A 27,684-nucleotide genomic window follows, 5' to 3' on the forward strand; every position below is an offset into this window, starting at 1 on the left:
CTGCAATTAGCAAGGTGCTAATTCACATGTAAAGAACAGATCCAAACAATCACTGTTGGAGTAATAGAATAGTGTGGCATCAAACACTGAAAACGAAACAAGGAATTTTGTTGAATTTAGAAAAAAGGAGAGAAAATTATTTTGTGTTCACCTGCATCTACAGCTCTTCTAGGCAGTCCATGCGCTATCTTAGACATCTAAATGTGGCTGAAATTGAAACTTTATTTATTGGAAATGTTCTTTTATAATACTATGATTAAAACACAGCTTTTTTCAGTTGTTCCTTAATCCTGAAGTTTAGATCAGATTTGAAAATATACAAAGTCCAAGGAGAAGTTAAATTACTAAAAGGAAAAAGTTTAACAGCTACGCTTTGAGACCCCAGATATGTTTCTAAACCTTCGTTGATCCAGCAGTCATCCTAATTTTCTAGGACGGCAGATTGTAATCTCAGCTGTCAGAAAGTTTCTGTGTTTTGACCTCTTGTCTCTGTACTGTATAGAAAACGTAACAAAAATTCTTTGTAATGTTTCAGAAGACATTTAAAGGAGAAACTGAAAACGTGGAAAGTAGTTTTGTTTTTTATTTAATGTATTGTGGGAAAATTGGGCACTAGAATGAATGGATCCTGTTGTTTTTTCTCTCACTTTATTCTTGAAACAGCCTGCGGTTTCAAATGGTCTCAGAGGAAGGGAATGACATTTCTGTCCCTTTAACCTATTTGACCTGAAATTCTGTTTGTTACAGTTCCTATAGGTTGTCTGTTTCCTTACCTGTTAGTATCAGTAGTTCTGTTACTTCTTTGTAAATGTTTTGAAGAAAACTGTTTCAGATATTCTGAAGGCGTTTGGTTCAAATTTTCAACAGCAGGTGACTAAATAAGATTTTTATGAAATAAGTTTGGTAGAATATTCTGTTTGTTCCAATTCTCTTTTTATTGCCAGAAGACAGTAAAGGAAGCCTTCTTTAAAACGATGGACTTCTGTACTTTTAGAAAGTGTATACCTCCAAACTTGGATGTGTTACAATATAGGAATTAATGTCTGTTTAAATCTTTCTCAGGTAGAGAATAATTTCTCTGTATATTTTAAGGGTGCATAGTATCCCTATATAAATAAGGATAAATATATTGCTAAGCCAGATGTATTTGAGAAAAAAACGTGGGTCTGTTACATGTGCCAGTTTCTAGCATGTAACTTTGATTCAGTAATTAATTCAGATTTACAGGAGTGGAAGAAGCAAATCCACCTGTAGATATTTGAAATGTTCTTAAATGTTTTCACTTTTTTCTTTTTTTTTAAATGTGATAGCAGAACTTAAAGCTATATTGTAGCCTGTGCCACACGTACGCAGATAATTAGAAGGTATTTTCTATTCGGATTTTATTCACCTTGAAGATCTTGGGCTACACGCATTCAGTATCACCAACTATAAATAAAGCCCATAGTCTTTAAAAGTTTGATCAGAATTGTAATTATATGACAGTGGAGACTTGGGCACAACATGTACTCATCAGCGAGACACAGCTGATATTTCATTTGCTTCTAATAATATCAAATTGATCATAGAGTCTTACGAGAGCAAGGCAGTGGATCAAGCTAAGGACAGATGTTCTTTCCTCTTACTGATGTAATTAAAAGCTGATTCTGAATTAGTGGCTAGTGTGGGAGGGGAGTGAAGTATAGTAACATCTAGCTTTGCAAAACTATTGGCTTTTGGGTTCTCTAGCACTGTGCACGTAATAGTAATATAGTAGTAATACATTTTTCTGCTCTGATAGAGCACTGACTACCAGAAGGTTAGTTTTCATGGATGTATAAAAACTGTGGGAGGAAACTATTAAGGAGATTCTGCAGAGTTAGCAGAGCCTTGGTAGCTGGGAAGAGATTAGGAAAATGGTACCCAAGTGTGGTTTAGGGTCCTGAGAACTGTAACAACATACTTTTTTCCATCTCTCCGTGTTGCCTGCTATACCTTTCTCTTCTTCATTTACTACTTTTCTCTGATTCCTGTATGCTGTTTTAAGTTTTCCCTGCTGCTTCACCTCGAGTGCCAGGTGGTCCTAACTTGGTATCGTACCTTTATGGTGTGCACAGTCTTCCTGGGCACCTGTTTCTTTTTCTGTATCTTTACCATCCCAGACTCTTGCATGTTTATGGTTTTTACCCAGCCACTCTTCTGCCTCTCGCCAGCAAAGCAGCCACAGAAACACAAGTTCAATGCACATGTTGTAAACATTTATGTTTATGTAAACATTTTAAATAATTTCAAGCATTGCTTTATATAAACATGAAAAGAGTCTCTTGTAACTTGATCTTTCTGGCCACAGCTTCAAGTAACAGAAAAGCAATAAAAACTTACAACAAATCGAAGCATTTAATTTTCCATGCTGAGATATGCATACAAAGCAATTGTGATGTCTTATATTGAAGGTTGCCCCAGATTGAAAGATTGTTCCAACAGCTGTCTGAAGGTAGTCCCACTGTGGAAGTGAAAATGCGAAATAAGAAGTTCAATATATAAGGTGATTTTTTGGAAAGATTGAATTGTCAAAGAGCAAGCTAAGAAGGTAAAAATGTTTGAACTGCTCCACTACAGCACTGCTACTGGGGTGATTTCATCATTCACTAAGTCATTCTTACATTCAGTAAAGTTAATTAAAAATATGGCTATTGAGGACACTAATTTATAATGATAATTGTAATGGTTTAAATGTATAAGTTTTCTTCATTGTTCATTCAAAACACAAATTTAAACCCTCACTAGCAAAAGAGACATATCATTTTACTGAAATAATGGAATGTAAATAAATATTGCGCTCTGTCTCTTAGTTCAGCATTTTTTTGCAATGCCTAAATGGGTTTGCATAATACTTTTAAAAAGATTGTGTTTGTACAAATATCAAACTGTTTCCAGTCCATGTTTGGAATAGTGTTTAATCAGATTTAAAATGGTAAATGTGCTTTGTAAGGTTATATAATTTCATTCGAGCATGTAAAGTAAACCATCTGTTCATAAGATAATGCAATTTAAAATACTCAGACTTAAAAAATGCATCTGAAAATTATGTTGCATATTATACCAAAAGCCCCAAAATTTTAATAATGAAACTTCAGCGAAATCCATGTATAATAAGCCAATTCGGTGTGATATACTGTGATCCTTATATTCATCAGTATGCACTGATGGGCATGGGCACAGTTAGCAATGTAAAGGAACGTGTGGTAGCCAGCTGTTAGTGCTAATGCTGCATACTGCTAGTGTTTTAAAAAGCCTCATAAATATGAATCTGCTCCTTATAGTTTTGTAAGAATAATATCCCTCAGGAACACTTTTACTTTGTGGAAAGACACTGTAATGCTGTGAAAGATGGATTTAATTTTTTTTTAAAGAGGGAGAGATCACAGTACACTGATATACTAAGAATTCTGCTTCTAAACAGGATAATATATCTTTTTCCCTCTTGTCATAAATAGTGCATGATATCTGATGACGGTTATTGTTTTACATGGATTATTCAAGTTCTTCAGCTTTTACTTAAATTTCTTTATTTTATCAAACAAAATCATTAAACCCAGAATGGCTTGGTTAAATGGTTTACAGATTGTAATGCTTATCCTTTGGATACCTGAAAAACCACCTTGTTTTGTGTTCAGAGACTTCTCATACACATACTTTATTTTGTCAGTATTAAGATTGCTTGCTTTCTTGCTCCAGTGTAGGCAGTAGTTAAATCAGCTACAATTTATTATAGCAAGATATCCATGGCTAGTTTTTATATGTTAGATGTTAGAGAAGGTATGTGCTGTAATGTGACTTTGTGGTAAGCCAAAAGATTTTGTTTTACTTGCTGGCAATGGTAAGTGTTAAACTTCAGGTGGACAGCTGTGTTTGCTAATTTCACCTCTGAAAGCTGCATCTCTCAAGTATTATGAAGTTCCTAAAAAATGTAATATAAAAATAGAAGACATCATTTCTTCCATGTAGCATCACCCACTGAAGTATGTAGCTTGGGAATTGCTGTAAAAGCCTTATAAACTTAAAAGCCAGGGAAGCAGTAAAGCAGTACAAATGACAAAACACTGGGCTTCACAGGTGGAGATACTTAATAGTTTCCTCCCTCAGTACCACTTCTGTATTTATATTCTGATAAAAGATAAACAATAAATTCCCATTTAAAAAAAAAAATCACAGCAGCTATATAAAGGGTAGTAAATATTTTTTTTTATCTATGAATTATTATAGTCTTGAGTATTAGAAGACTAAAAGAAGAAAAGGAGTAAAGTAAATCCATGGCAAATTTAGGGATACATTTAACAATTCAACATGCATTATGCGCTGTTCCCTGCTGCGTACTGCATGGAGCAGGATTCCTGTAGAGTGAATGGTTAACGGTCCTGTAGTTTACACCTGTAAGGACTTTAAGTCATGTGCCATACCTTGAGGATCAAGTTCCATCATGGGTGTCTCTTTTACATCCTTCGTATTCTATTAGTAAAAGCAGCTGAGCATCAGTCATAAGCTGTATCCTGCCCCTGAGAAATTGGGAGATTTTTGCCTGCATATAGACACGACTTTAAATCAGTGGTAGTTCAGTGATTAGGCAGTCACAAACATAGTCACATATTTTTTTGAATGATTGATATAGATTTCCCATGTTTAAAAGTTTAGGGTGGGTTTATTTTTCATTAATAAAATGCTGTAAGTTTAAAAAAAAAGTATTCCTACTGTTAATTCTGACACTTGAGTTACAGCAACTTTTCTATTTAACTGCCTTTTTAAAAAAATACAAATGAAAAGGGAATTCTGAAAGTCAGAAAAAAAATCTCTGGAGCCTTCTGGGAAAGTGATGTCCTGAAAAAGGAAGGTTTGTCTATCCTAAATAAAGGTCTATCATTGCTACAGTTGTGAAAAGTTCCAAGTTAAGTAAATTGAAATATTGAATGAGACTCAGTCGCTGACTTAAAAATATTCTCAGTATGTTTGAAGATTAACGCTGTTATAATATGCCTTTCCCAAATGCATTAGCAATATTTAACTTGAATTTATTTGAAAACTGATCAAAGTAAGATAAGCCTATAAACCTTAAAAAAAGAAGTTTACTGAGTAGATTTTAGTGCAGTTAAAATAGTAAGAGGTGATACAAAGGTAATTTCAAAAAACCTAAAACTATACAGATCTTATGTACTGCTGTGGTTGAGATGGTCGCTCAGCTACAAACTGCGTTGCCCGGACACCTGATGCAGGCAGATCCTGTGTGCCTAGACTAAGATTTGGAGGAGGTTCCTGTACCTCTGAAAATTTCCAAATGAGGCTACTTTACAATATATCTGAAATTAATTTGGCACAATGTTGTCAGTGCTTCTCTGTATTAGGTCACCAGAAAATATTTAAATCTTAACTGAGTATCTATTTGATTTGATTTTGTTTGTTTACTACATAATACTAGTATGCAGTAATCCTGAAGGACACTCGTTTTTATCCATCTGAATGAAAAGACGGATGTTACTATCAACTTGAGTGGATCGTGTTTCAATTTCAATTTATGACTTTTCTTGTGTCTTGCAATCGTGGATTCTAGTAATGAAGCCAGGATACATTTTCTCATACTTTTCAGACTCATCACCAGTGCAGCGGAAATCTAATTATAGGTTTGCTGTGATGATTTCTGTTCTGAAGGGAGTTTAAAATGAGTTACATAAGCAGAACTATGTAAGTCGAGCGTGGAGGAAAGTCAGCTGAGGAAATAATGATTACTATGTCAATATGTACATTGCGATCTGACGTTGAAGTGATACCTTAACACAGAAACATGGTCCGAAACGTGTTACTGCTCATGCTGATGAATACTTGCAATGTATTTTCATCTTCTTGGCAGGGCTACTACTGCAGTCTTCTGACTGGGGAGTGCTGTCTCTGGTCCCAGAGCTAGCTGGTTCAGGCAGCGGCAGAGCTGCGAAGCCCTCGCGCTGGTGTAGTGGCGGCCCGATAACCGGGCAGCTGACTGCCTGATGGTACTTCATCCTCGGGTTAGGTGTGATGCAGCAGCTGACTGCCTGATGGTACTTCATCCTCGGGTTAGGTGTGATGCAGCAGCTGACTGCCTGATGGTACTTCATCCTCGGGTTAGGTGTGATGCAGCAGCTGACTGCCTGATGGTACTTCATCCTCGGGTTAGGTGTGATGCAGCAGCTGACTGCCTGATGGTACTTCATCCTCGGGTTAGGTGTGATGCAGCAGCTGACTGCCTGATGGTACTTCATCCTCGGGTTAGGTGCTCCTGATGCAGCTGGGGAGGGTGCTCTGCAGGCCATCCAGGAGTGAACTGTTCAGTGTCCAGCTGGCTGAAGTGTCCAGAAGTCACAGCCCGCTTCTGGCCAGGACGGAGCCTGCCTTTGCTCTGTTCACCCTGCTGGAAACCGCCTCCTGGAGGTAGAGATCGCACCTGGGTTTAGCGACAGAGAAACTGTGCCGCTCCAGAATACTGTCTGTGCTACTTGCTTGCCAAAGTACAAACCCCAGGGTTTTCAATTCAGCTTCCAGAGGATTTCCATAGTCACCAATAAATACGCACATATACAGAGTCGTTCTCTGCTCTTCTGTTGTGTGAGGTGCATCTAGCTCAGATGTACACAGACAACATCGAGGAATCCCAATTCTGAACTTTCATTTGAATGAAGATCTTGAAAAGTTTATTTCTTGAACACCATCTGTGCAGAGGAAGCTTTATACATCCCAGGGAGCAAAAATGTAGAATATGCATTGTCAGGTATCTTGGGCATCCAGTGGCAGCTCTACATTCACTGGAGAATGTCAGTGATTGCTATGGAGGCGTTCCTTTGAGGCTATACTCTGGGCTCTTCATATATTTATCAATAAATCACAAAATTCATGAGTATGTTTACTGAGTATTGCTTTATGAGTGTATGTTTTAATTAATAAACCTAAGTTTCCTCTAAGTTGTCAAACGTGATGTTTCCTGAAGATTGCAGTCCTTCCAACTTACCTGCAGTTCAGTGGTGTTTGTACGCTGTTCATTTTAACTGTGGCCATTATGAATAATCATCTCAAATTAATGCCGTACCCAAGCTATTTCAGTATGCACTTATTTAGAATATTGTTCTTCATGATAAAGTTCTTGGATCCATCAGTTCAATGTGCCTGGGCAGAATAAAATCTTCAGGGAGGTCAGAGCTGGGAAGCGACCTCAGTCAGCAGAAGTCCAGCTTTGATTTTCTGCTCCTTTAAAGACTACTGATTCAACCAGGTCTCCCACCTTCAAAACTTCTGTGAGAAAAATCCTCTATGGCGTTTTAAGTGGATAACTGATAGTTTTGCTTATTAATTCTGTGTTGCTTCCTGGCTTGGCTCCAGGGCCACATTTAATTTTGGGGAAATGCCCCCTCAGCAGTCTTCGCTAAAAAAGCTAGGAGTAGAAGAGTTTTGCAGATGTTAGGCACAGCACTCAGCAATAACCTCACTGAATGAAATGAGACGGCCTTTGTTCACAGCTCCTTTCCTCTGCTCCCCTCCTTTCTGACGGTACTGTTGCATTTTAATCAACCCTGTTCTAGTCTCAGACTGCTGAAACCTTCCAGGAAATCAGTTTTGGGGTATCAGGCTATGATGCTTTTAGAGAAGCCCATAATCCCCCTTTCTGGGGGCTGTATGATGCATTCAGATTAAGCAACCAACAGTCTCTGAATAATTCATAGCAAAACTTTATGGAGACCTGATGCTATTCAGAACCACCAGAAAGGTCAATTTATCCTCCTGGCTACTGCTAGCTATGGCATAAAAGAATCGTAAGTTGAAACGGTTGGCATACATAGAGGAAGAATTCTGTTTCATTCCTAAGTTTGTCAACGTGTAAAACAATATGAATGAAACTTTCCATTATCTGCATCTGACTGAAGTGTCCCAGCCTGCTCCTCACACTTTTCCTGATCTCCAGGAAATACGAAACTGCTGACGTTTCTAAAGCAGGCATGCTCATCATTTTCCAGGAGTGGGTTGTTTCTTCAGATGCTCAGTTCTGTCCCCTGATTCTGCCCAGCCCATGATATCTGCCTTTGGCCATTCTGTTTTAAAATTTAGAGATTCAGCCCATTTATTTTTTCTTCTTGCTTAGTGAAAGATTTTAAAAATGTTTTCTACTCTTCCTGTAAGTCTATTCTTGTCCTGCAAGAGGAGTGAGCATAAACTTCGTGGGAGACTACTGCCTTTTGCATCCTTATTTTGCTCTTACATATACATATGCCATCTCGAGGCTGCAAAGGCTTGTTCATGCTGACCTTTATAATTTTTTGTTTGCTTTTACAGAGTGTTTGTAAAGAGTTCATCATAACTGTTTACAGCAGTCCTAAACTCTCTATTAAATACAATTTCAACAAGCGACTGTCCTAGTTTCAAGGTTGCTTCTTAGTGGGGAGTCTGAATTCAATTGCCTTTTTAGACATTCTTTATCAATTTTGATACTGTTTTCTCCTGACCATTACATCTTCAGACCCACCTTAGATTAAAACAGCTCTGTTTAAAATTATATTATTCTTTAAAATGTTTAAACACATATTAATCAAACTGTCATTACCGCACTTGGTGTTTCATACCAAACAAATATTAATTTTTTTTTTTGCATGCATGTTTAACATTTGCATTCCCTAACAGAGCCATTTCTGGAAAATGGGAATAATATCCAAAAACAATATGTAATTTTATTCCAGCATACACAAACAAATCTATGCCAACCTTGAATCACAGATTTAACTGGTTTGTTTCACAATTTCTGATATTTTCACACATTTAATTTATTACCTTTTATTCTGTTTTTGCCCTCGTTTGACCCCGGTGTCTTGCAGTGCTCTGGGTTTTTCTGTTTTTCCATACCTTCATGCTCTTTAGATACGCACTTTGTTGATTCAGTTTTTACAGTTTAAGAATAACCAATTGAGCACTTCGGATAAAATTTCAGCTAAACTCAAGTTCTCAGTCAGAGCTGGTGCAGCAATTAGATGTATCTTGTATAAGGCAGCCGATAAGAATAGTTTTTATTTCTTTCTGTATTGTGGCCTCTACAGCGACAGTGCATTAAGGCTGTGTTTGGGAACGCTGCTTGACCGTGTTTGCATGTGCGACATTGGACTCTGGTGCTTGTTCTACCTTTGCTGGAAGCTCTGTACCTGTTACCTGCTCCTGCTCTTCTGTTCTTACATGTTAGTTACAAAAACATAACAGGAATTACTGAAACAGTAGTTAACCTGTTTTCTTTCGATTATCACTAGACTTGAAGGGGATTTCTTCCAGTTCTTGCCTTCCATACCCAAGGTGTTCGATGAGGGCTAGGGCAGGTGGAACGCTGTTTCTTAATGGGTCCATTGTCCCCCGATGCTCGTGTCCCATTAGAGCATCCCCATCCCCGTGGTATGCACTCCTGGGGATGGCCTTACTGCATGAAAGACAGAATGATTTTATAACCTCATTTCTGCAGTCTTAAAAATGTGATTTTTTTTTTTTTTTTTTTTTTTTTAAACACATATACATTGCTTATATTGGAGCTATGGCTTGTCTTCTCATTGGCACATTTCTGATTTGTTGTTCTTGATCGATTTGGGCATCAGAAAGATTAAATAGTAACTTAGATTTTTCATATTCTTTGTTCTCCCTCAGGAACGAGAGACTCAGAACACTGTGTCTGTATAGACTTACATAAATAGAAGCCCTATATATTTTTAGTGGATTTTTTTCCTGTTAGTACTAATGCATTTATATGTTATTTCTCATGCTTGGTTTTTTAAAATAAAAGTCTATGCCCCCTGAGGGGCAAACTAATATTTTCTAATTTTTATAAGCCTCTTCTCACACTGGTATTGTCTGTAAACACTTGAATCGTTCAGGACCGAAGAATGGAACTCAGTGTCAGTAAACAAATCACGTTTATTCCTTCCTAAGTGTTTACACAATGACAAAAATCAAGCCCCCAGGGAATCGTATTGTAAAAAGGAACAGTTGGTTTAAATTAGGTTTCCATGTGAAATGTAGCTACTTTTTATGGATGTTGTGGGAACATAAACTGGATAGAAAATCTGCACACTGATAAAATGAAGGTTTGATTTGTATTTGTTTAAATACAAACAGAATCATGTACTAAGTTAATTTCTGATTCTGGCATTAATTAGTCACTGAACAAAAGTTGGTAGTATGGTCACACTTAAGAAGGTGGGGTTTTTTTGTTTACTTCATTTGTGATCTTGCAAATAGATCATGTGAACTATTTTAAATGTTTGGTGCCTATAGGAATTAGCAAATTTGTACATTAAATACAACTACCAGTTTTGCAAAATTAAATTAAAATAAAAATTCCAATTTATCAACTTTCACTGTCCACATTGTAAGAATAACGGTTATTCAGTGAGGCTGAGATTTGTAAGCTATGTTAATGAGAGTTTGCACTGCAGATCCCTCTGGCAGCTTTAGAAATCAGCGCTGCCTTAAGCTGTCCATTTTCTTCTGTGGTCTGAATGCATATTCAGAATATCTTATACTAAGATACAGTAGTTTTTTGTTTCATATAAGTATTTCTAGAGCAGTTAATGATTTAACTGTTGCAACGTATGTCTGTGTGTAAGGTGTGATTGTAACGCATATGTGATTTAGCTGTGAGCATATAAGTAAAATTTTGACTGATACCCTCCTGACAGAAGGAAACCAAAAAACCCCACATTATCCATCAAGTGGCATGGCTTTGGCTGACTGTGCTGTATGTTTTATTTTACAAGGTGAGCTCGTGGGTTACCTGGCTGATCCTGACTGCAGGTTCTATGGAGGAGAAACGAGAAGTCTTCTCATACTTAGTACATGTGGCAAAATGCTGCTGGAATATGGGCAACTACAATGCTGTAATGGAATTTCTGGCAGGGCTAAGGTACTGGCAACTCTTTTTTTAAATGGCTTTTCCGTGATAGATTACACTGCAGCTTCTGTTAAGCAGATGTCTCTGGAGAACAATGGACTAAACAGAAATCCGTGGCTAAATCACATCATCTCACCCTGTGACTTTCTAGTAATCCCTTTTGGAAAAACAAAACATGCTAAAAGCTGTTCTTTTCAAAATGCTCTGGAGATGCCATCAGTTTTCGTGGTACATACTAAATAAGTTACATTAGAAAACATACTACTTTTTTTTAAACAGAAATTTTTAAAATGTGAAAAGAAGATGGGAAAGCAGTTGAGGTTTATCTGGTTTATCAACTAAAATGAATGTAACTTGGGGTTGGATTTTCCAGAGCACAAGTGAAACATAATCATGGTAATATTCGAAGAATCAGTCTCAAATTGTAAAAAAACAAAACAAAACAAAACAAAACAAAAACCCAACCCAAAACAACAAAAAACCCCAAGAAAACCAAATGAACAGCTAAACCTCTTTTTTAACCCCTCCAATTTACTTACACTGACTGATGTTGGGTTCTCATGCTGTCATGGTCTTATATACCCAACCTGCAGTGTCTCCAGGAGAAAGACAGAGTATGGGGTTAAAGCCAGTTTGTTGCTAGCTTTCCTAGAGAATTGCAGGTTCTTACAGGGCCGGGTGAGCAGGAAAGCGGTGCCTTTGCACGGGTAGTTCAGAGGGCAGCAAACTGGACTGAACAGGGAAGAGTTAAGATCAGATTTCCCATCTCTCAGCTCTGACCCTCCCCGTATATCATGTTTGTGTAACAAAGCTTTGAAGTGTTTGTATTGTCGCTCTTTGTGGTTTAGTAAGGATTCTCATTGAGATATGTGTTTACATTTTTGCTATATAAAACTCATTTGAAACACTCATAGACACGGGGAGTCTTTCAGAGCAGAATGCATCCACAGTCTCCAAGCCATGTAAATCGTGAGGGAGAACGCAAAGCAAATTAAGGGCTTAATTTTATCTCTAATGCATCTGCACAGCACAAGGGAAAGCGAGGAGAGGAAGACTAGAGCTGATTAGCAGTGTTTCCAGGACAGGGACAGAAAGTGGGGTTAAGGACATTCTGCTGTTAGCGTTTCTGCAGACCTTTTGGTGTGTCTGGCGCCAGGGGTGGGTAGAAAGGCCATACCATTGCACAGGCATAAAGCTCAGAAGGTGAGAGACCTCCCAGCAGTACTCGCAGTCCTTGGGGAGCATCAGGAGCTATTTCTGTTTGAAATCAAATATTGTTTTCATCTACAGCACTGTAGAGAGCTTGAGAGCTGCAACATGGTCCTATTTATTTATTTCCATGAAAATAAAGAATTTATTTTGTGAGGGAAATGGGGAAAAAAAATCAATGTAAAGTATTTTAAATTAATTAAAACCCCCACTTTTGCTAACTTTATGGATTGTTCATAATACAACTAAAGGAATGTGTAATAACCCTTCTGGTTTATCTTTATGCCATTTCCTTACTCTTTTATTATTTCTTCCCAGCCCCTTATAAATTTAAGGCAGTGATACAATGAAGATGTTAGAAAGCCTGCTCGTATGTCTCATGCAGCTGGGCTTTTGTGAAAATGTCAGATGTTAGTCCAGTAGATCAGACTGCTTGTTTCTCCTTTTTAGTTTTGTTCTTTAATAATTCAAAGGGGGGAAATGGCCCATCAACCAAAATTTTCATAAAAATAATGACCTTGATTTCATTCATTCCTTTCTGAGTAATGATGATAATTTCCTCTATTACATATATGCTGCGAGTGTTGAATGTAAATTGGTTTTAATTTTTTTAATAAACGTCGTGATCTCTTTTTGCAATAGGTCAAGAAAAGTTTTAAAAATGTGGCAATTTATGGACCAGTCTGATATTGAAACCATGCGAAGTCTGAAAGATGCTATGGCACAACACGAGTCATCATCTGAGTACAGGAAGGTGGTCAACCGGGCACTCAATATTCCGGGCTGTAAAGTCGTTCCTTTCTGTGGTGTATTTTTAAAAGAGCTTTGTGAAGTTTTGGATGGAGCATCAAGCCTCATCAGACTCTGTCCACGATACAACTCCCAGGATGAAACATTAGAGGTAAATGAGATTGATATTCTAAGAGGTTATGTTCATAGCCATCCAGTGCTTTATTTTATATTATTTTATTTTGTATTATTTATTATTTTATATGAGGGTATCATCTAATTAAAGTTTTCTAAACCAGACTGTTACCAGACTATTGAGTTATGTGGACCTCAATTTAATTCCTATAGTTTCTGTAGCAATTTAGATTTGGTTGTTTATACCTAGTTCAGTGTCGGAGTACTGAGACATTGAAGTTAGTACCAAAGGATCATGGTTACACTTTGGGTAAAGTAAGTATGTAAATCCTTAAAGATGTTAATTATTTTCTATTAAATGCTCTGACTTTCCACTTAACTCATTGGGAATTGGAAGGTTTGCAGTTCATTAAAAATGGAATTCAGAAGCTCAGTGGATCAAGCTTTTCCTCTATGAAAAGAAGCATTTCCTTTGAGTTTTATCATTTTGGTTTTAAAAGAAAAATGCCCGTTATATGAAAAGATTAAGACTGAGGCTTTTAAAAAGTTTGCAGGAGTTATTGTAACTTATGTTACTTGATTTATGCAGTGATTTGGTCTGTTTAGGGTTGGAAGTAGGTACAAAATTCCATTAGAAGCTAATAGGAAATACATGCTAAATACTCTTAATTCTTGTAAAAATTTCTCCGCTGAGAAGTAGATGACACAATATTCTATTTATTGCTGTACTAATCTTTCACATATCTCTAGTTTGTTTCAGATTACACTGGACAAGATAATTTCTTGCAACGAGTAGGCCAAGATGGTTTAAATAATCCAGAAAAAGAATCAACAGCAAACAATATCTTTCAAACTATTCGGAGCTGCAATCGCAGCTTGGAATCTGAAGAGGGTGAAGATAATTTTAGTGAAGGGAGCAATTCAAGAAAAAACTCTTTGAAGGACAAAAACCGGTACCAGTAGGTCTCATTTTATTTTCTGTTTTCTATTTCATGTTTTTAATTTTTAATTTCCTTTTATCAAGGCTTGCTTTTAGAAATAAGGGTGACTTTAACATCTTCCCTTGTATTTATCCTCTTCCAATTCAGAACTTCCCCCCTCTGGAGTTATGCTAAGCATCTGATACTCAAATGCTTGGAAACTCTCTGTATAGTTATATTTTCCCTCATGATGTAATTACTTCCTCTCACGATAAGGGTAAATCCTTTTCGTCTTACACATAGAGCTTTAAAAATCCACAGTTACGATTACAATTTTGATCTGTGGCGACAGGAATAGCACCAGGACGTATCTGTTGTCAGAGTTCAGAACATTATATTCTGCACACTCGGGCAGCGTTCTGCCCCCTTCAAAATAAAGGTTATTTATTATCCTTCAAAAGACCTCTTCTTTTAAGGACATGTTCACTTGAGGCTTTTAAATTATGTCCAGAAAACATTTGTAAGTCAGTACACATTTTGAATTTTCAGGTTGCTATAGTCCTGCTATTTTGTGTAGAAGTTTACTTAATTGTGCCCCATGTAAAAGCCCAGTGTTCAGTAATCTCAAATTGTCACTTCGAAGACCTGGTGTATTCTGTACTATTCACCACCAAGAAATATGGTAAATGCAAAGTTTAAGACTTCACTTGATCTTCCAGAACGTTGCTTTGCAGTGAAGTTGCAGCCTGTATAGACATAGGTGGGTTGGCTTTAAACTAAGTAACCATGTTAGAGTATCTTCAAATAAGGAACAGAACTGTATTGGTCGGGGGTTAAGTGCTGTAAAATGATGTGAGGGCTTGCTCAGGTCACTGCTTGAGGTATGTTATTGATAACACGTATCAGAAATATCCATATGTTTGGAAGTATCCAACATATTTCAGCTACTTACACATAAAATCTAATAACTGCCTGAGAAGGAACTACCATCTTCCTGTTTTAAATGCATTTATTTCATTAACATGCATTTCCAAATTTCATTTCAAATAAATAATCATTATTTCCTGAAAGAATGGTTTCTAATACAATTATTCACATCTGGCTTTAGTTGCTTCTGGGAAGTGGAGAAGTAAATTAAGCCAAGACAGACAGTCCCACTTCTCGTCTGTTTATGTTGTCTCTTGACTTACTACAGTTCAATGCTTGCTACAGTTCAAATGCTTTCTTCCAGAAATTATTTTCGTTAATTAATATGCTTTAAAATCAGCTTGCAACTCACAGTCACAATGAACATTTCACTTGGATGAACAAAGTAGAAGTTAAATATAGAAGAACAATATGGAGAAAATGAAGTTCTCTTTGTTATGTGTTTATGAAATCAGCTCTTGGTAAATTAGTTATTTATGCTTTATATTTAAATATAGTCTAGTAAGTTCCACTCTAATTAAAGTAGGAATTAAATGCAAAAAAGAAAAAAAAGCTGATATGACACTGAAATGAAAGTTTAAAATTTAAATGACCAAAACTGCAGATAGGTAAAGTTATGTTTCCTGATTCAGGGTAAGTACTCAGTTATTAGTATCTGTAATTCTGGTGCAGCAAGTACTGATTTTAACAGTGTAATAACTTGTGGAAAAATACTTCTGAAAGTATTAATTTAGCTCAAGTACCTCGTAGACTTTGGAAATGACTTACTCACCTGCCGTATCTTTCCTGGGCATTCAGAGAGCTTGGGTGAGCCACGGGAGCAAACTGCAGAGGCTGAAGGGCCGTATTCCGTTGTCTCTCTTGTATGGAGGCTGCAATGTTTGGTTTATTTTTAATGCTATGAACAACTAAAGAGTTCGAAGGAAGAAACTTAGGTTGCTTTCTTGTGAGACCTAAGTCATATTTGCATACAGCGTTATAAAATCCAAATGATACAGTGATTATGTATTACCTGATAATTGTGGTATTGTGGTCATAAAGGCAGAAAAATACACTCTAAAACATGTTTCCCATTACTTTAAAATTGCAAGGAAGATTTTCAATTAGTTTGCCTTTTGCTGATTTGGATTAGTATTGTGGAACATGAACCCACCAAAGCTGATAGTTTGATTTGAAGAAAATGAAAGGCATCTAATAAAATCAGAGGGTAGTGGGTATAACTGCTTTCCCAGTTGTGTTAGCAAATACACCCTCTAATCGGTGGCCTGTTTAGTCACCCTGAATTTCTGTATATGCCAGATAAATATCAAACTTTAATTTTTTTTATTAGAACTCTGTCTTGAAGGTTCTCAAATAAATAAAGGTAGGTAGGAAAAGACAAAAACTTTCAAGTTTGAAATACAGTTTTTATAGAATGGTTAATCAAATGACCTGTTAAGATACTCTAAACTTTGGTGTATCGCTTTATTAGCCTGATCTCATCTTCACTTTTAAGCTTTCCTAATTACGGTAAATACCTTTAGATAATAGGAGAAAACGTCAAGTTTTTTTTCTTTTTGTATCCCATGCAATTTTCTCCTGTAAAACTGTTTTAATGTTTCCTTTATCCTTTGTTTTCATTTCCTTGCATCTCAGTGCAGCCCACGTAAACCGAGCTCTGTAAGTGTGTTCTCAGTAGTTGATAGCTGTGTCGCTTCTGGCAGCTCATGTCAGAGGTTATGTTTCTGTATGTGATTATGTGCGTGCGCTTGGCTTACCTGCTTCTTGTCCATTTTAATCTGCAGCATGCCAGTGTTATCAAATGTGAAATAAGGCATAAACGAAGCTCTGCCATTTTTGTCTCCACTGTACTAGACTCCTCCAGCCATGCGCATATAGTCTCAGAATACATTTTCTAGCACTTTTGCAGAGACTTACTTGATTTTTTTGAGGAGAGAAAGAGCTGCTTTAGTTGTTTGTTTAATTTGAAAGTCTTAGTCTTGTATAAAACAGGTAAATATTTTAATGTACATGTGCCTGGTAAGACTCCTGTAAGACAGTTTATTCCAGCTCAGTTATAATGCATGAACTTTATTTTTAGGAAGATTTCTTAAGGAAATAGAGCCACAGTTAAGGCTGATACAGTTATTCGGCCTTTGTTTGACAGTCCCCTCACAACAAGCGATAAATCCTCAGCCTGTTGGCCACTTTAAGCTAAATTTGGCGGAGAGGTAGAGGTCTCCCTGATTAATAAATTCATAAAAGAATCATTAGGATTGATGTATGGAATAAGGGAAACATTCAAATTAGTTAGTGCCCTGGGGAGAGAAGAGTTTGAGGAGGAGCTAATGGTTATCCGTGGTGTTTGGCTTAGGGAGATAGTGTATGTGACTTGTTCCAAGTCACAACAGGAATCGTCTTTTGCTCAGCTGGCAGGAGCTGAGAGTACTGTGGGGGTACGAAGGGGAAGCACTGAGGGTATTAGGACAAGATGCCCTGAAGAATGTTCAGAGGAAGCTGTTTTGCATTTTATTGGACGGATATTCCTAGGAAAATGTGCTTAATTTGTTCTGCTGGACACAAAATAGTTTGCTCTTTTTTATGTTCATTAAAGCAGTATCCAAAATATTGAACATTTGTTCATTCATACGTGTGAGAAGCTTCTGTAGGGAAGAAATATTATTTAAACTACCTCATTTATTAGTTCAGTATTATTGCTCTGTATCTACTGTTTCCAATTATGGTAAAATATTTCAAAAATTTCAGTTGCTGCATACAAGTTTCATGCTAATATTTTGCTTAAGTAAAATTAAATTTTCTAATGGAAAGTATCTGATAAAATTCTTGTTGCATTCTTATGAGGAAGGCATGTATTTTAACCACTATTTTACAAGTGTTAATCGGAGAATTATATAATGTGAAAGGTCTGCACGTTAAATCAATAACAGAACAGAGATTAGAAGTCCTGTATTCAGGGCACAGGATCCTGCTAACAGTTTCCACATATGGTACTTGATGTATCAACTGAAGCGATCTTATGCTGTGGATTTAGAAACTGGAATCACTTGGCTTTAAGATCCAAACTGAAGGTTTTTCTTGTTAATGTAATGTTTGGAAAGTTCTAAGAAAATATAATTATATTGTTACAGGAGTTATAATTAATTGTAGCAGCATCTATTAATTAATTCAAAATTGCAATATCATAAATTGTAATACTGTAAAAACTACAGATGTTCCAGTAAGTCCAAATTATATAGTGACAATAGTATTCTTTTTATTTAAACTACAGCAGAAAAAATATTCATCAATCCTGGCATAAATCAGTACCTGTATCACTAAATGTAAGTCATTGTTCACTTACAGATTTATAATTGGAGATCTTTCAGATTCTGAAAGTGATATATTTGAGCAGTTGAAGGAGTGGGACACCAATTCAACAGAAGAGCAACAAAAGGCTTTCTGCCATGGGATAGAACTCATTCCCTGGTATGTGTTGTCTATCAGGGCTGATGTCCATCAGTTCATGCAACAAGGGGCCACCGTCATTCATTATGACCAGGAGACACATCTCTCAGCACGTTGCTTTCTTCAACTTCAGCCTGACAATAGTACTTTGACTTGGACAAAACCCACAACAGTTTGCCCTGCAAATTCTAAGGCAAAACTGAGTATGCTGGGTAATGCTGCTGAGCTTGGTAAATACCAGTTCCTTGGTAATGCTGGACTAGTGGAAGGTTTTTTGGACTTGTTTTCAGCCAAGGCTGTATATATGGGACACTCTGGCATTGATATGCACACTGTGTGTGTTCAAAATAAACTTTGTAATATGGCCCTTGAAGAAAATGGTATAACACTACTTTATGGACTTCAGACTACTGATAATAAGTTGCTGCACTTTGTTGCTCCAAAATATACTGCCAGAATGCTATATGATGGATTGCTGGAATTGATTAAAGCTGTAAGAAAAATGAGGAGATTTCCTGATCAAAGACTACAATGGCTACGGAAACAGTATGTCAGCCTTTACCAGGTAAAAGATGCTGTGATTTTGTATAAGTTCAAAGATGTCAACAACTTAATGTAAGGCAATTAGTTTCTATTATAAGTAAGCTAAGATTAAAGATGAACGCCAAATCTCCAACTTTGTAACACAGCTTAAGTCAATAAGACCTGATTCTCCACATAATGTTCTGTCAAACCTTGCATGTTTTCAATACACTGAAGTTAAATCTTTTTTTATTATGAAGCTCTTCATATGTTTGGAGTTTTGGAGTATTTTATTAAAGAAAAAGCAATGACTGTACTTGAAAAAGGGTGCTGAAGTACTGAGTGATGAGAGTTAGGGCCAAAAAAAACCCCCAAAATAGCAAACAAAATAGCCCTTTGGTATTCATGCAGTAATTAAAAATTGCCTCCTCTTGATGTTTTGTCTTTCATTGGCTCCTTAGAGATGTCTATATTATGGCTTAACAAAATGTGTCTCCTCTTATTCTCCTTGTTTTGTTAACGCTGACAATTTTTGTAGGAGGATGGAAGGTTTGAAGGCCCAACCTTGGCTCAGGCCGTTGAACTGTTTGGAGGCAGACGGTGGAGTGCAAGAAACACAAGCACAGGAACTCTCACCAAAAGCACCGAGAAACCTAGTGTACAGCGAAACAACACTCTGGGAATAAGCACAGCCAAGAAAAAGAAGAAAGTACTCATGAGGGTAGAATATTTTATCATTCATGTATTTTGTTGCTCATTTGGCTGATTTGTTTCCTTCCTACAGTGACTGTGTATTCTGAACCAGAGAAAAGAAGTTAGATGATAATTTTAAAACTGTTTGTTGCAGTTTCAGGTTTTGGGCTTATTGTTTTCTACTAGTTTGGGTTTCTTTTCTCATGTGTGAAGCATTCTCAGAACACGTGTGCACTGGCGCTGGCAGAAGGGAACAGAATCTTGTGGAGGGCTTTAGGTGCTACCTCAGTTTAAAGGTTAAATATTGGTGGTAATAAAAATACTAATGTGCAAAGTGATGTTTGGAGGGTGGTGTCAGTTTCTTTGCTCCTTCTTGTTCTCATGTTCCCAAAAACATCACCACAGTTATTCCACCTCAGGTTAGAATGCAGTTTTATCTTACGTGGCTGACAGGAACACTGGACTCCGTCTGACGGACTCCTCTGTTTTCCTGGACTCAATCACTTTCAGCAATAGCCACGAGAGAGGAAAATGTAGGGACTAGCAGCTCTACGCTATCCACGTGTTCTAGTGGGCAGGTAGGGGAGATCATCAAATGACAAGATCCATCCTCTTTAGGGCTCCTATGCACCAGTGGAATAGTGTGAAACCAGCTGCACCACTTTAGAGAGGCGCGATCGTTGTTGTCTTCTGTGTGATGTCAAACTGAGGTAACACCTAATGGTCCCACACTTCGCTATGTATCCTGTTTAAGTTGTCTCTTTTCTACTGGTGTCAGCCTTACAGGAGTCTGTTTCATAAGGAATAGCTGATTTATCTCATGGTTTTGTTACAGATTGCACTGATAAAGAATGGGAAAAGCAGTGTTTTCGGGATGTTTATTAATAGGGCTCATTATTTCTAGGGTGAAAGTGGAGAGGCCGCTGATGACGAAATGGCAACTCGGAAGGCAAAAAGCTGTAAGGAATATCGTAATAGAAGTGGTTCGGATCCTCAAGATATTGATGAACAAGAAGAACCAGGTAGATACATAGCTTCAGTACTTAAAAGTCCCTCAGGGTTTTGCTCAAAGTCTTTTTATACAGACATGGTGTTAAAAATACATTTATACATGGTGTTAAAAATACATTTATGATATAAAACTACTTTTGCAGTTGAAACTCTAAATGCTATAGATTTCTAAATTAATTTCTGTAGTTCATGACTGTTCTTTCATTTAGTTTCAGTAGCCCTTCTTTTCCATTCAGATGAAATGGGTATGTAAGTGTTGTTCAGAATGTATCTTTTTGACTGTCTTGGGACAAATCTAGAATCCCTTTAGTGTTGTACTGTGCGTTAATTAATTATGATATAGGTCTCTTGGACAAAAGCATTTTTATTGGGCCAAATGTTGTAATTGTGCTGCAAACCTTTGTTTTCTCCACAGATCAAAATATTATTATTAATGCTTCTCCATCTAATAATCTGCCATCAAGAAGAGCTCACTCTCTGACAGCATCTGGATCTCCTAATTTAGGAGCTACAACATCTTCACCAGCAAGACCAGTCTCCTCTCCTGTAATGTCTTCAAGCAAGAGTCAGTCTAGGTAAGGACAAAATCAGTGCTTTGATTAAAAAGAGTTACTGTTACTTAATTCTCATCAAAGGTGGTTTTTGTGCCAAACTGACGAAATCTGACAAAAACAGTGCCAGAAGTGTCATTAGCCTTTTGACAGACATCTAAAATACATTGTAGAACAACATAGCACATTTAAGCTGAAATACCATGAATATGAGGATGGCTTTGTAGCAAGTCCCAGAGCAGCATGCTTCAGTTTATGTCTGTCACAGAAGCAGATTGGAATGCTGTTCCAAATATACACAAATACGGAGTTTAACTCTTTCTCCAGATCTTCTCTGAAACATAGTTATAGATGTCTCGTGTATAATAAAAATGAACAGAAGCGTTATAGATGTGTGGACTGAAGTTCTGAGGTTTCTCAGCACAAGTAATTTCTACCTGAGGGAGTATTAACTTTTGCTGACATTTCTGGTGATGATTGCTGTACTGTCTCGAGGAATTGGAGGAACAGATTTGAAATCTTTCTCTTGCAGGCCTCTCCTCGAACATTCATCCTTTTTGTGCCACTTAGGCAGTGCAAAAGGTCGTGCTGTGGTTGTGCAGTGACATAGTGCACTAATGTATTAGTTCTATGAATGGCACTAATGGTGGTGGTGGTAGTAGTTGTGGTAATAATAATATAGCAAGGATAATATGTTAGGGATGTGGATGGCACTTTATGACATACAAGAAGAGAATCTCGACAAAGTCCTTCTAGTGCCTTTTAACAGAATGAATACTGAGGTATGGTTATGAGTATGAATCTTGGGGTTTCCAGGACAGCAGTGGTAAAGAATGCTGTTCTGCTGCTGGTAGAACATTATTTTTTAAGAGACGTCTTGTGTAATGGTTTATGTTGTGTATTTCTTAGGGATTTTTTTTTACACTTAAAACAGTTGGGTTTGGCAGTGGATGTGAGTAGTAGAGCTGCCTGTGGACATCTGTGGTTGGCTGCTTCTCCTTTTAACACTGCTTTCTGAGGCTCTTACTATGTTCTTTACTTTTTGTTCTTCACTGTCATGCACAACCATGGGATGAATGTGCCAGATTAGGATTTATCTCTGTAAGACATTTGTCTTATTTTTTTTAAGGGTTGGAACAGCTCTCTTTTACACTGAACTGAAGAAATACTGCTTTACTACCTCTGGAAAATGCTTCTCTGTTTTGCAAATCTGCTTTTTGCTTTTATGCCAAAATAATTGTTGTTCTCTAAATGAGATTAAAAGGCTCAATGGAGAACTCTCATTCCCGGGGGAAGGACAGCTAATGTTACTTTAAATCCTCTCAGTCCTGGGTTTCTGTACAGATCGCTGCACAGCTTAGCACTGTGGGCCTCCCCGAGTTATGACAGGCTTTCCCTGGCAAAGTTGTTTGGAAACTCCACAGCATCGCTTGGTAGAGCTCTCCCCAACTTGATACAACCCTTCTTGCTAGAATTTGCTCAGGATACAGCTGTATGGCTGTTTCATGTGTCGTGAGGAAATCTTCCTTAGAACAGAATTACATGTTTTATCTTGACCCAGTTTTCATGAGCCATTAAGAGACTTGGAGCACTGGAGAGAGTTTTATTCTTGGTATTTACCCTTTGGACCCTTGATGGGTCTGAATTGTGCTTGCCAGTTTTCATGTGTGTGGACACTTCACATGTGCTAAATAAATAAATATCTGTAGTGCCTCAACTGTGATCAGTAAGTCTAAGCTGTCAAATAGTTGGCTCTCTGCTTTGCTGCAAAGTCCTGTGATCATCGACCCTGTAACTGTATTAATTCACTCCTGGGATCTCTTTTAGAGTAAACCAACTGGTTGCCTCCAAGATGGAATTCAGGTGCAGTTCTGGGAATATTTGCTCCAGAGACTTCTGTAATTAGATAGTATGGATGGAGAGCTTAGTCTCAAACCATCTACAATATACTGTCTTACAGGACACATTCCCGGCAAGGATTGTACCTTCAGGCAATCCACCCACGCTCATGGCACGTCCTACTGCTTTGTGTTACATTAAATAAATGGCAGTCTGTCAGGCAATAACATATCCCACAGCTTATTTCAGCCACTTCAGATATTACTCACACCAAAAATGAAAATGATGTCCTAGAGACAGGCAAGCCACCATGGGGGACCAAACCAGACCTGAGCCAGTTGCTGGGCAGTGCAGAGCAATGTGAAGGTGAGCCTTTCTGCTCCACTCGGGAAAAGTGGCAGGATGGATGCCTTTAGCAGTATAGATGGAACTGATGGAGGAGCAGACTGGGGCAGTGGGCCACAAGCTGTGGTATGTATAGCCTGCAAGCAGCGCAGTGTGCTTCCTGGAAGCTGCTGCCCTTGACAGCAGTGATGCACAAGCAAAGTAAGTTTGGGAACCCACACAGGCTGAACGCAGATATCTTTTGTTTCTTTTTGCTCCATTTTTGTTGTTAATTCTGCAGTCTCATCAAAATCAAGTTATATACTTAGTAATACCCAACCAGTTTTGTCAGTAGCATCATAAATTAAGATAAAATGAAGTATCCATTTTCCAAAGTAACAGAAAGTTGGAATGACCTAGATAATGAAATAACCTAGGAAATACAGGATCCACTGGGAGTGCTTGTACGCATTAGTATGGCTCTGCACAGATTAGAGCCAACAGAGTTTATTAATTCGGATTAGTGTCTAGATTTAGACTCAAACACTGACAAGGCTTCATAATTGGAGGCAGTGTTGGACATAAGCTGGTTGTGCACGTTAGGTGAGTGCATGATCCCTCACAGAACCCAGAGCTTAGGAGAGTGGGGAGCGGAGGGGAGGGTCCCACCGGGCTGCGCAGAAGCCTTTGCGACACAGAAAGCTGAGCTGGTAACAAATGATTGTTAGCTGCAGTGTAGCAGCGAGAGGGAGAGCAAGAGCGACTTCTAGTTCTTTTTCTGTTGCCATATAATATGTGCATTAACTTTACCCAACCAGTAAATTAGATTGTCTCCACCAAGTGAGAAGCGCTAAATAAAATAAAATTTCTTAAAGTGAAAAAAAAAAATCTAAATATAATGATAACAATTTAAAAAGAGGAGGACCTGACCATCTTTATTGTACATTTTAAATAATAGTAATTCTTATAGTTAGAGAATGGAAAACGGTATTTTTATATATATAACTCACAATCTTAATATTCCTGACCTCCTTACAAATATTTTACATTGAGAATAAATCCTTGTACAGTCCAGATGTCCAGATAATTTCCAAACAGGTAGCCTGCAGCTGTCTTCTGTCATTCTTTCAAAGCAGATGTCCATCCAGCAAATTCCCAAGTTCTTTGGAGGAGAAGAAGGTGGAGGAAGCAGGGGAAAGGGTGGTAGGGGCACTAGGAAACAGGTAACAGGATATGGAAAATTAGAGATGGGGTTTTTTTTGCAGAGAGAGAGTAAACTGCCTCTCTTGTTAGCTTTATGCAGGTATAATCCAGACTGCTACTAATTACAGTTTCAGTTGTTGGCAGTAGTGGGGTTTTCTTGGGGTTTTTAGCATTTTTTAACAAGCTCTATGTATTACCCACGGAACAATTGTGGAAGATACTCTTTAGTGATCAGATCTGGTGAAATGCTGAGCATTATCATCTGCTGCTGTTCTTCCATTTGGTACTCTACAGTTTCAGTCTGTTTTCTGGAGTCAAGAGACTTTCCTCATCATGGTCTTGTCTGATAAAAATGTTAGGAATTACTTTAGCCAAAAAATTGTATGCAGTATGTCAGTACTTGCCGTAGTGATGTCAAACAAATTGAACATTATCAACTAAAGTAGGTGGTATTTTTTAATACTTTAAAATCACGTTCTGTTTGCAATTGCACACATCCATCCCAGGCCAGGAGTGAACTGAGGAATCTGATCTAGCGTATTTATATAAAAAGTCTCCTGTAAGCAAGTCCTGCTTGTAGCAGGTGACTGCAAATGTCTTTACAAACACTGGACAACAAGCTGGTCCCGTTTTTCCATCACAGCTGTTGGAACTGTTTGTACTGAACCTGATGGCAGGATTCATGTATTAATGGGTTTGTAGATTTGAACATTACAGAGCAATAAAGTCTGACACACGGTCACCTAGTCTGATATTTTGAAACAAATACTGTAACTTCTGGAGTTAGTTATGGTTTGAACTAGATAATTCTTGATATTCGTGCTGGCTGCTTAGATCCCTCCCTTTTCAGGATGCTGGTGCTGGCTGACCCCATTCCTGCAGCATGTGTTTATTGGTGTTTAGGCCAGGAAGGGGCTCAAGAGCTCGGCTCATCATTGCAAATCAGTACATGAAATTTGCTAAGGACTTGTTCATACTGCTCAAGGGATGGTTCAAGTTGGGGCCTAACTACACTTACTAGTGTAAATCCTGTAGTAGCCTAAATATTTTGGGATGTGGCTTTTGGAAATGTACTGGTTCTGCCTCAACAACTTTGCTCAGCTGCTCAACTTAGGTTAACAATTGCAGCTATAAAGAAATTGGGTGGGCTTGGTATTACTCAAGTGAACTAAAATAATTAGCACCAAACAGCTAGCTGTTTCTGTGGTCATCTTCTGCCTTTGCTCTCAAGAAATTCCAGTCTGCTTTCGTTCCTTCAGCCCACAAAGCTGAAAGCAGGAAATCATTAGAACCTCGTTTCTAGAAGGAAATGTCCTCCAGAGGCTACTGTCCAAGCCTAAAAGAAAAGGATTGTAGGTTGACCTGTCTTTGAGATATCTGATGATAATCCCAACTCTTCTTGGGAAGTGTCTGGGAAACCATGGGCTGGGAAACAATGAGGGTTGAGTGCCAGGAAAGTGGAAGGGTTATGCTTCTTAAAATCTGCACCTTTAACACTCCCAGGTATAAGAAACGCCAGGTGCATAAGGAAAATATTTTTCTTGAACATCCAGTGAGAATATTACTATTTTATTTTGACAGCGCAGAGCTTTAAGGAATTCTACATCCGTTTTATTTTTCCCTTAGCAAATCTTCAATGAACCTCATAAACAGCCTGCGCTACAAGAATACTGGCATTGTTTTCTGTAAAGGGAAAATGAGAATGCTTTCATTTATGCCATTTGCATCAGGCCCTTTTGCACATGGAAGAGTTTTAAATAGCATGCATATACGTTATCAATCCTGGCAAAGTCTGCAGTTGTCTTGAGGGAAAAGAATAGCTGCTGTAAACCAAGAAGGTACAAACTGTTGTTATGCATCTTATAAGATACTGCTTTATTTGCTTCTTCTGGATATTGGTAATAAATGCATTAAGGAGAGCACAAATAAAGTGTTAATGCAGTAATATGTAATATTTCAATAAGTAGAAATTTAACGTAGCCAAACTACAGCAGTCTATTTCTGATTTAGCACATGGAGCAGCAGTAGCTGGCATGGCCGCGTTAAAGGAGGAATGAAGGGGTTTCAGAACTTCATGGTGTCTGATAGTAACATGACTTTTGTGGAGTTTGTAGAGCTCTTCAAATCTTTCAGGTAAAATATATTTTTATTCTGTACTGATCTCATTCATCCAAGTTTATAAAAGAGCAAAAACTGAACTTCTCAACTCTTTTCACAGTGTCCGTAGCCGCAAGGATCTGAAAGACCTTTTCGATGTCTATGCTGTGCCTTGCAATCGATCTGGTTTAGAGCCTGCTCCACTTTACACTAATTTGAAGATTGATGAAAATAGCAGTGGATTTCAGCCTGATTTAGGTTTGTTAAAGAGGAAAATACAGCTGTTAGACTGCTGAACAGCTTCAGTTATTGGCCTTAAGAAAAAGTGTCTCAATCAGTCTCATAAATAACTATCAATTATAAGTTTAAGTAGAGGATTGCTGCCATACCTCCACTAATATACCTAGTTAGCAGGATGTAAGACAGGTTCTTTGTTCAGAAATGAAGGGGAGGAAAATTATTCCTGCTTCATGTTAGCCAGATATATTTGTAACCGGTATAGCAGAGGCATAAAACTTGCTGCTGGGTGGCTGGGCCCAACACAGGGATCTGGTTGGAGGAGGTCTGGAAGGTCTAAAACACTGAGCAAGTGTAGGGAGGAGAAATGAGAAGGTTGTGGCCTGTGTCTCATTTGTTTTTTTTTTTTCCTATCTGGTTTCCTAGTAGATCTGCTTTATGCGGGACAAGGGGGAAGGAAACCTCTGTCCCCCTTTACATTCCCCAGTTACCATAATCTAAGTCTGGAGCTTTGTCCACATTTAAAGAAAACAGTCTTTCTGCCCAGCAGCCTGTGGGGACGATACAGTGCAATTGGCATATGGGACTGGAAGAAGAGAAACGGTGATCGCGCAGGAAGGGTGTGGGGTTGTACACAGTGAAGGAAAGGCTTTGGGGCTCTACGTGGTGGTGAGAGGAAGCAGGAGGGTCCTGGGTGACAGTGTGTGAGAGGGTGTGAATCTGTGTTCAAGGTTCCGGGATTTTGTTTATAGAAATTGAACACTTATAGTCCACTCCCACCATTTTCACACATGCTTAATACTCTTTCTTCTAGTAGTGAATAGAAACAAGATGGTTTTGTTCTAATTTACTAGGTCATGGCTAAAATATTCGGTCAGATATTCATGTGTGTGATATATTGCATTATATTCTATACATAATACACGTAATTATA

General features: G+C 37.8%; 1 protein-coding gene across 1 annotated transcript in view; it reads left to right on the forward strand.

Annotated features, from left to right (window-relative positions):
- The window catches only part of PLCE1 (phospholipase C epsilon 1), a 162,889-nt gene that overhangs the window by 110,450 nt on the left and 24,755 nt on the right, over positions 1–27,684 (forward strand). The window contains 9 exon segments of the mRNA XM_075717436.1: positions 10,776–10,921; positions 12,761–13,019; positions 13,733–13,941; positions 18,172–18,838; positions 19,334–19,516; positions 20,393–20,510; positions 20,915–21,074; positions 26,427–26,549; positions 26,635–26,771. Of these exon segments, the coding sequence (XP_075573551.1) occupies positions 10,776–10,921; positions 12,761–13,019; positions 13,733–13,941; positions 18,172–18,838; positions 19,334–19,516; positions 20,393–20,510; positions 20,915–21,074; positions 26,427–26,549; positions 26,635–26,771 (2,002 nt within the window).

The sequence above is a fragment of the Pelecanus crispus genome, chromosome 10 (genome assembly GCF_030463565.1).
Source record: "Pelecanus crispus isolate bPelCri1 chromosome 10, bPelCri1.pri, whole genome shotgun sequence".
Lineage (NCBI taxonomy): Eukaryota > Metazoa > Chordata > Aves > Pelecaniformes > Pelecanidae > Pelecanus > Pelecanus crispus.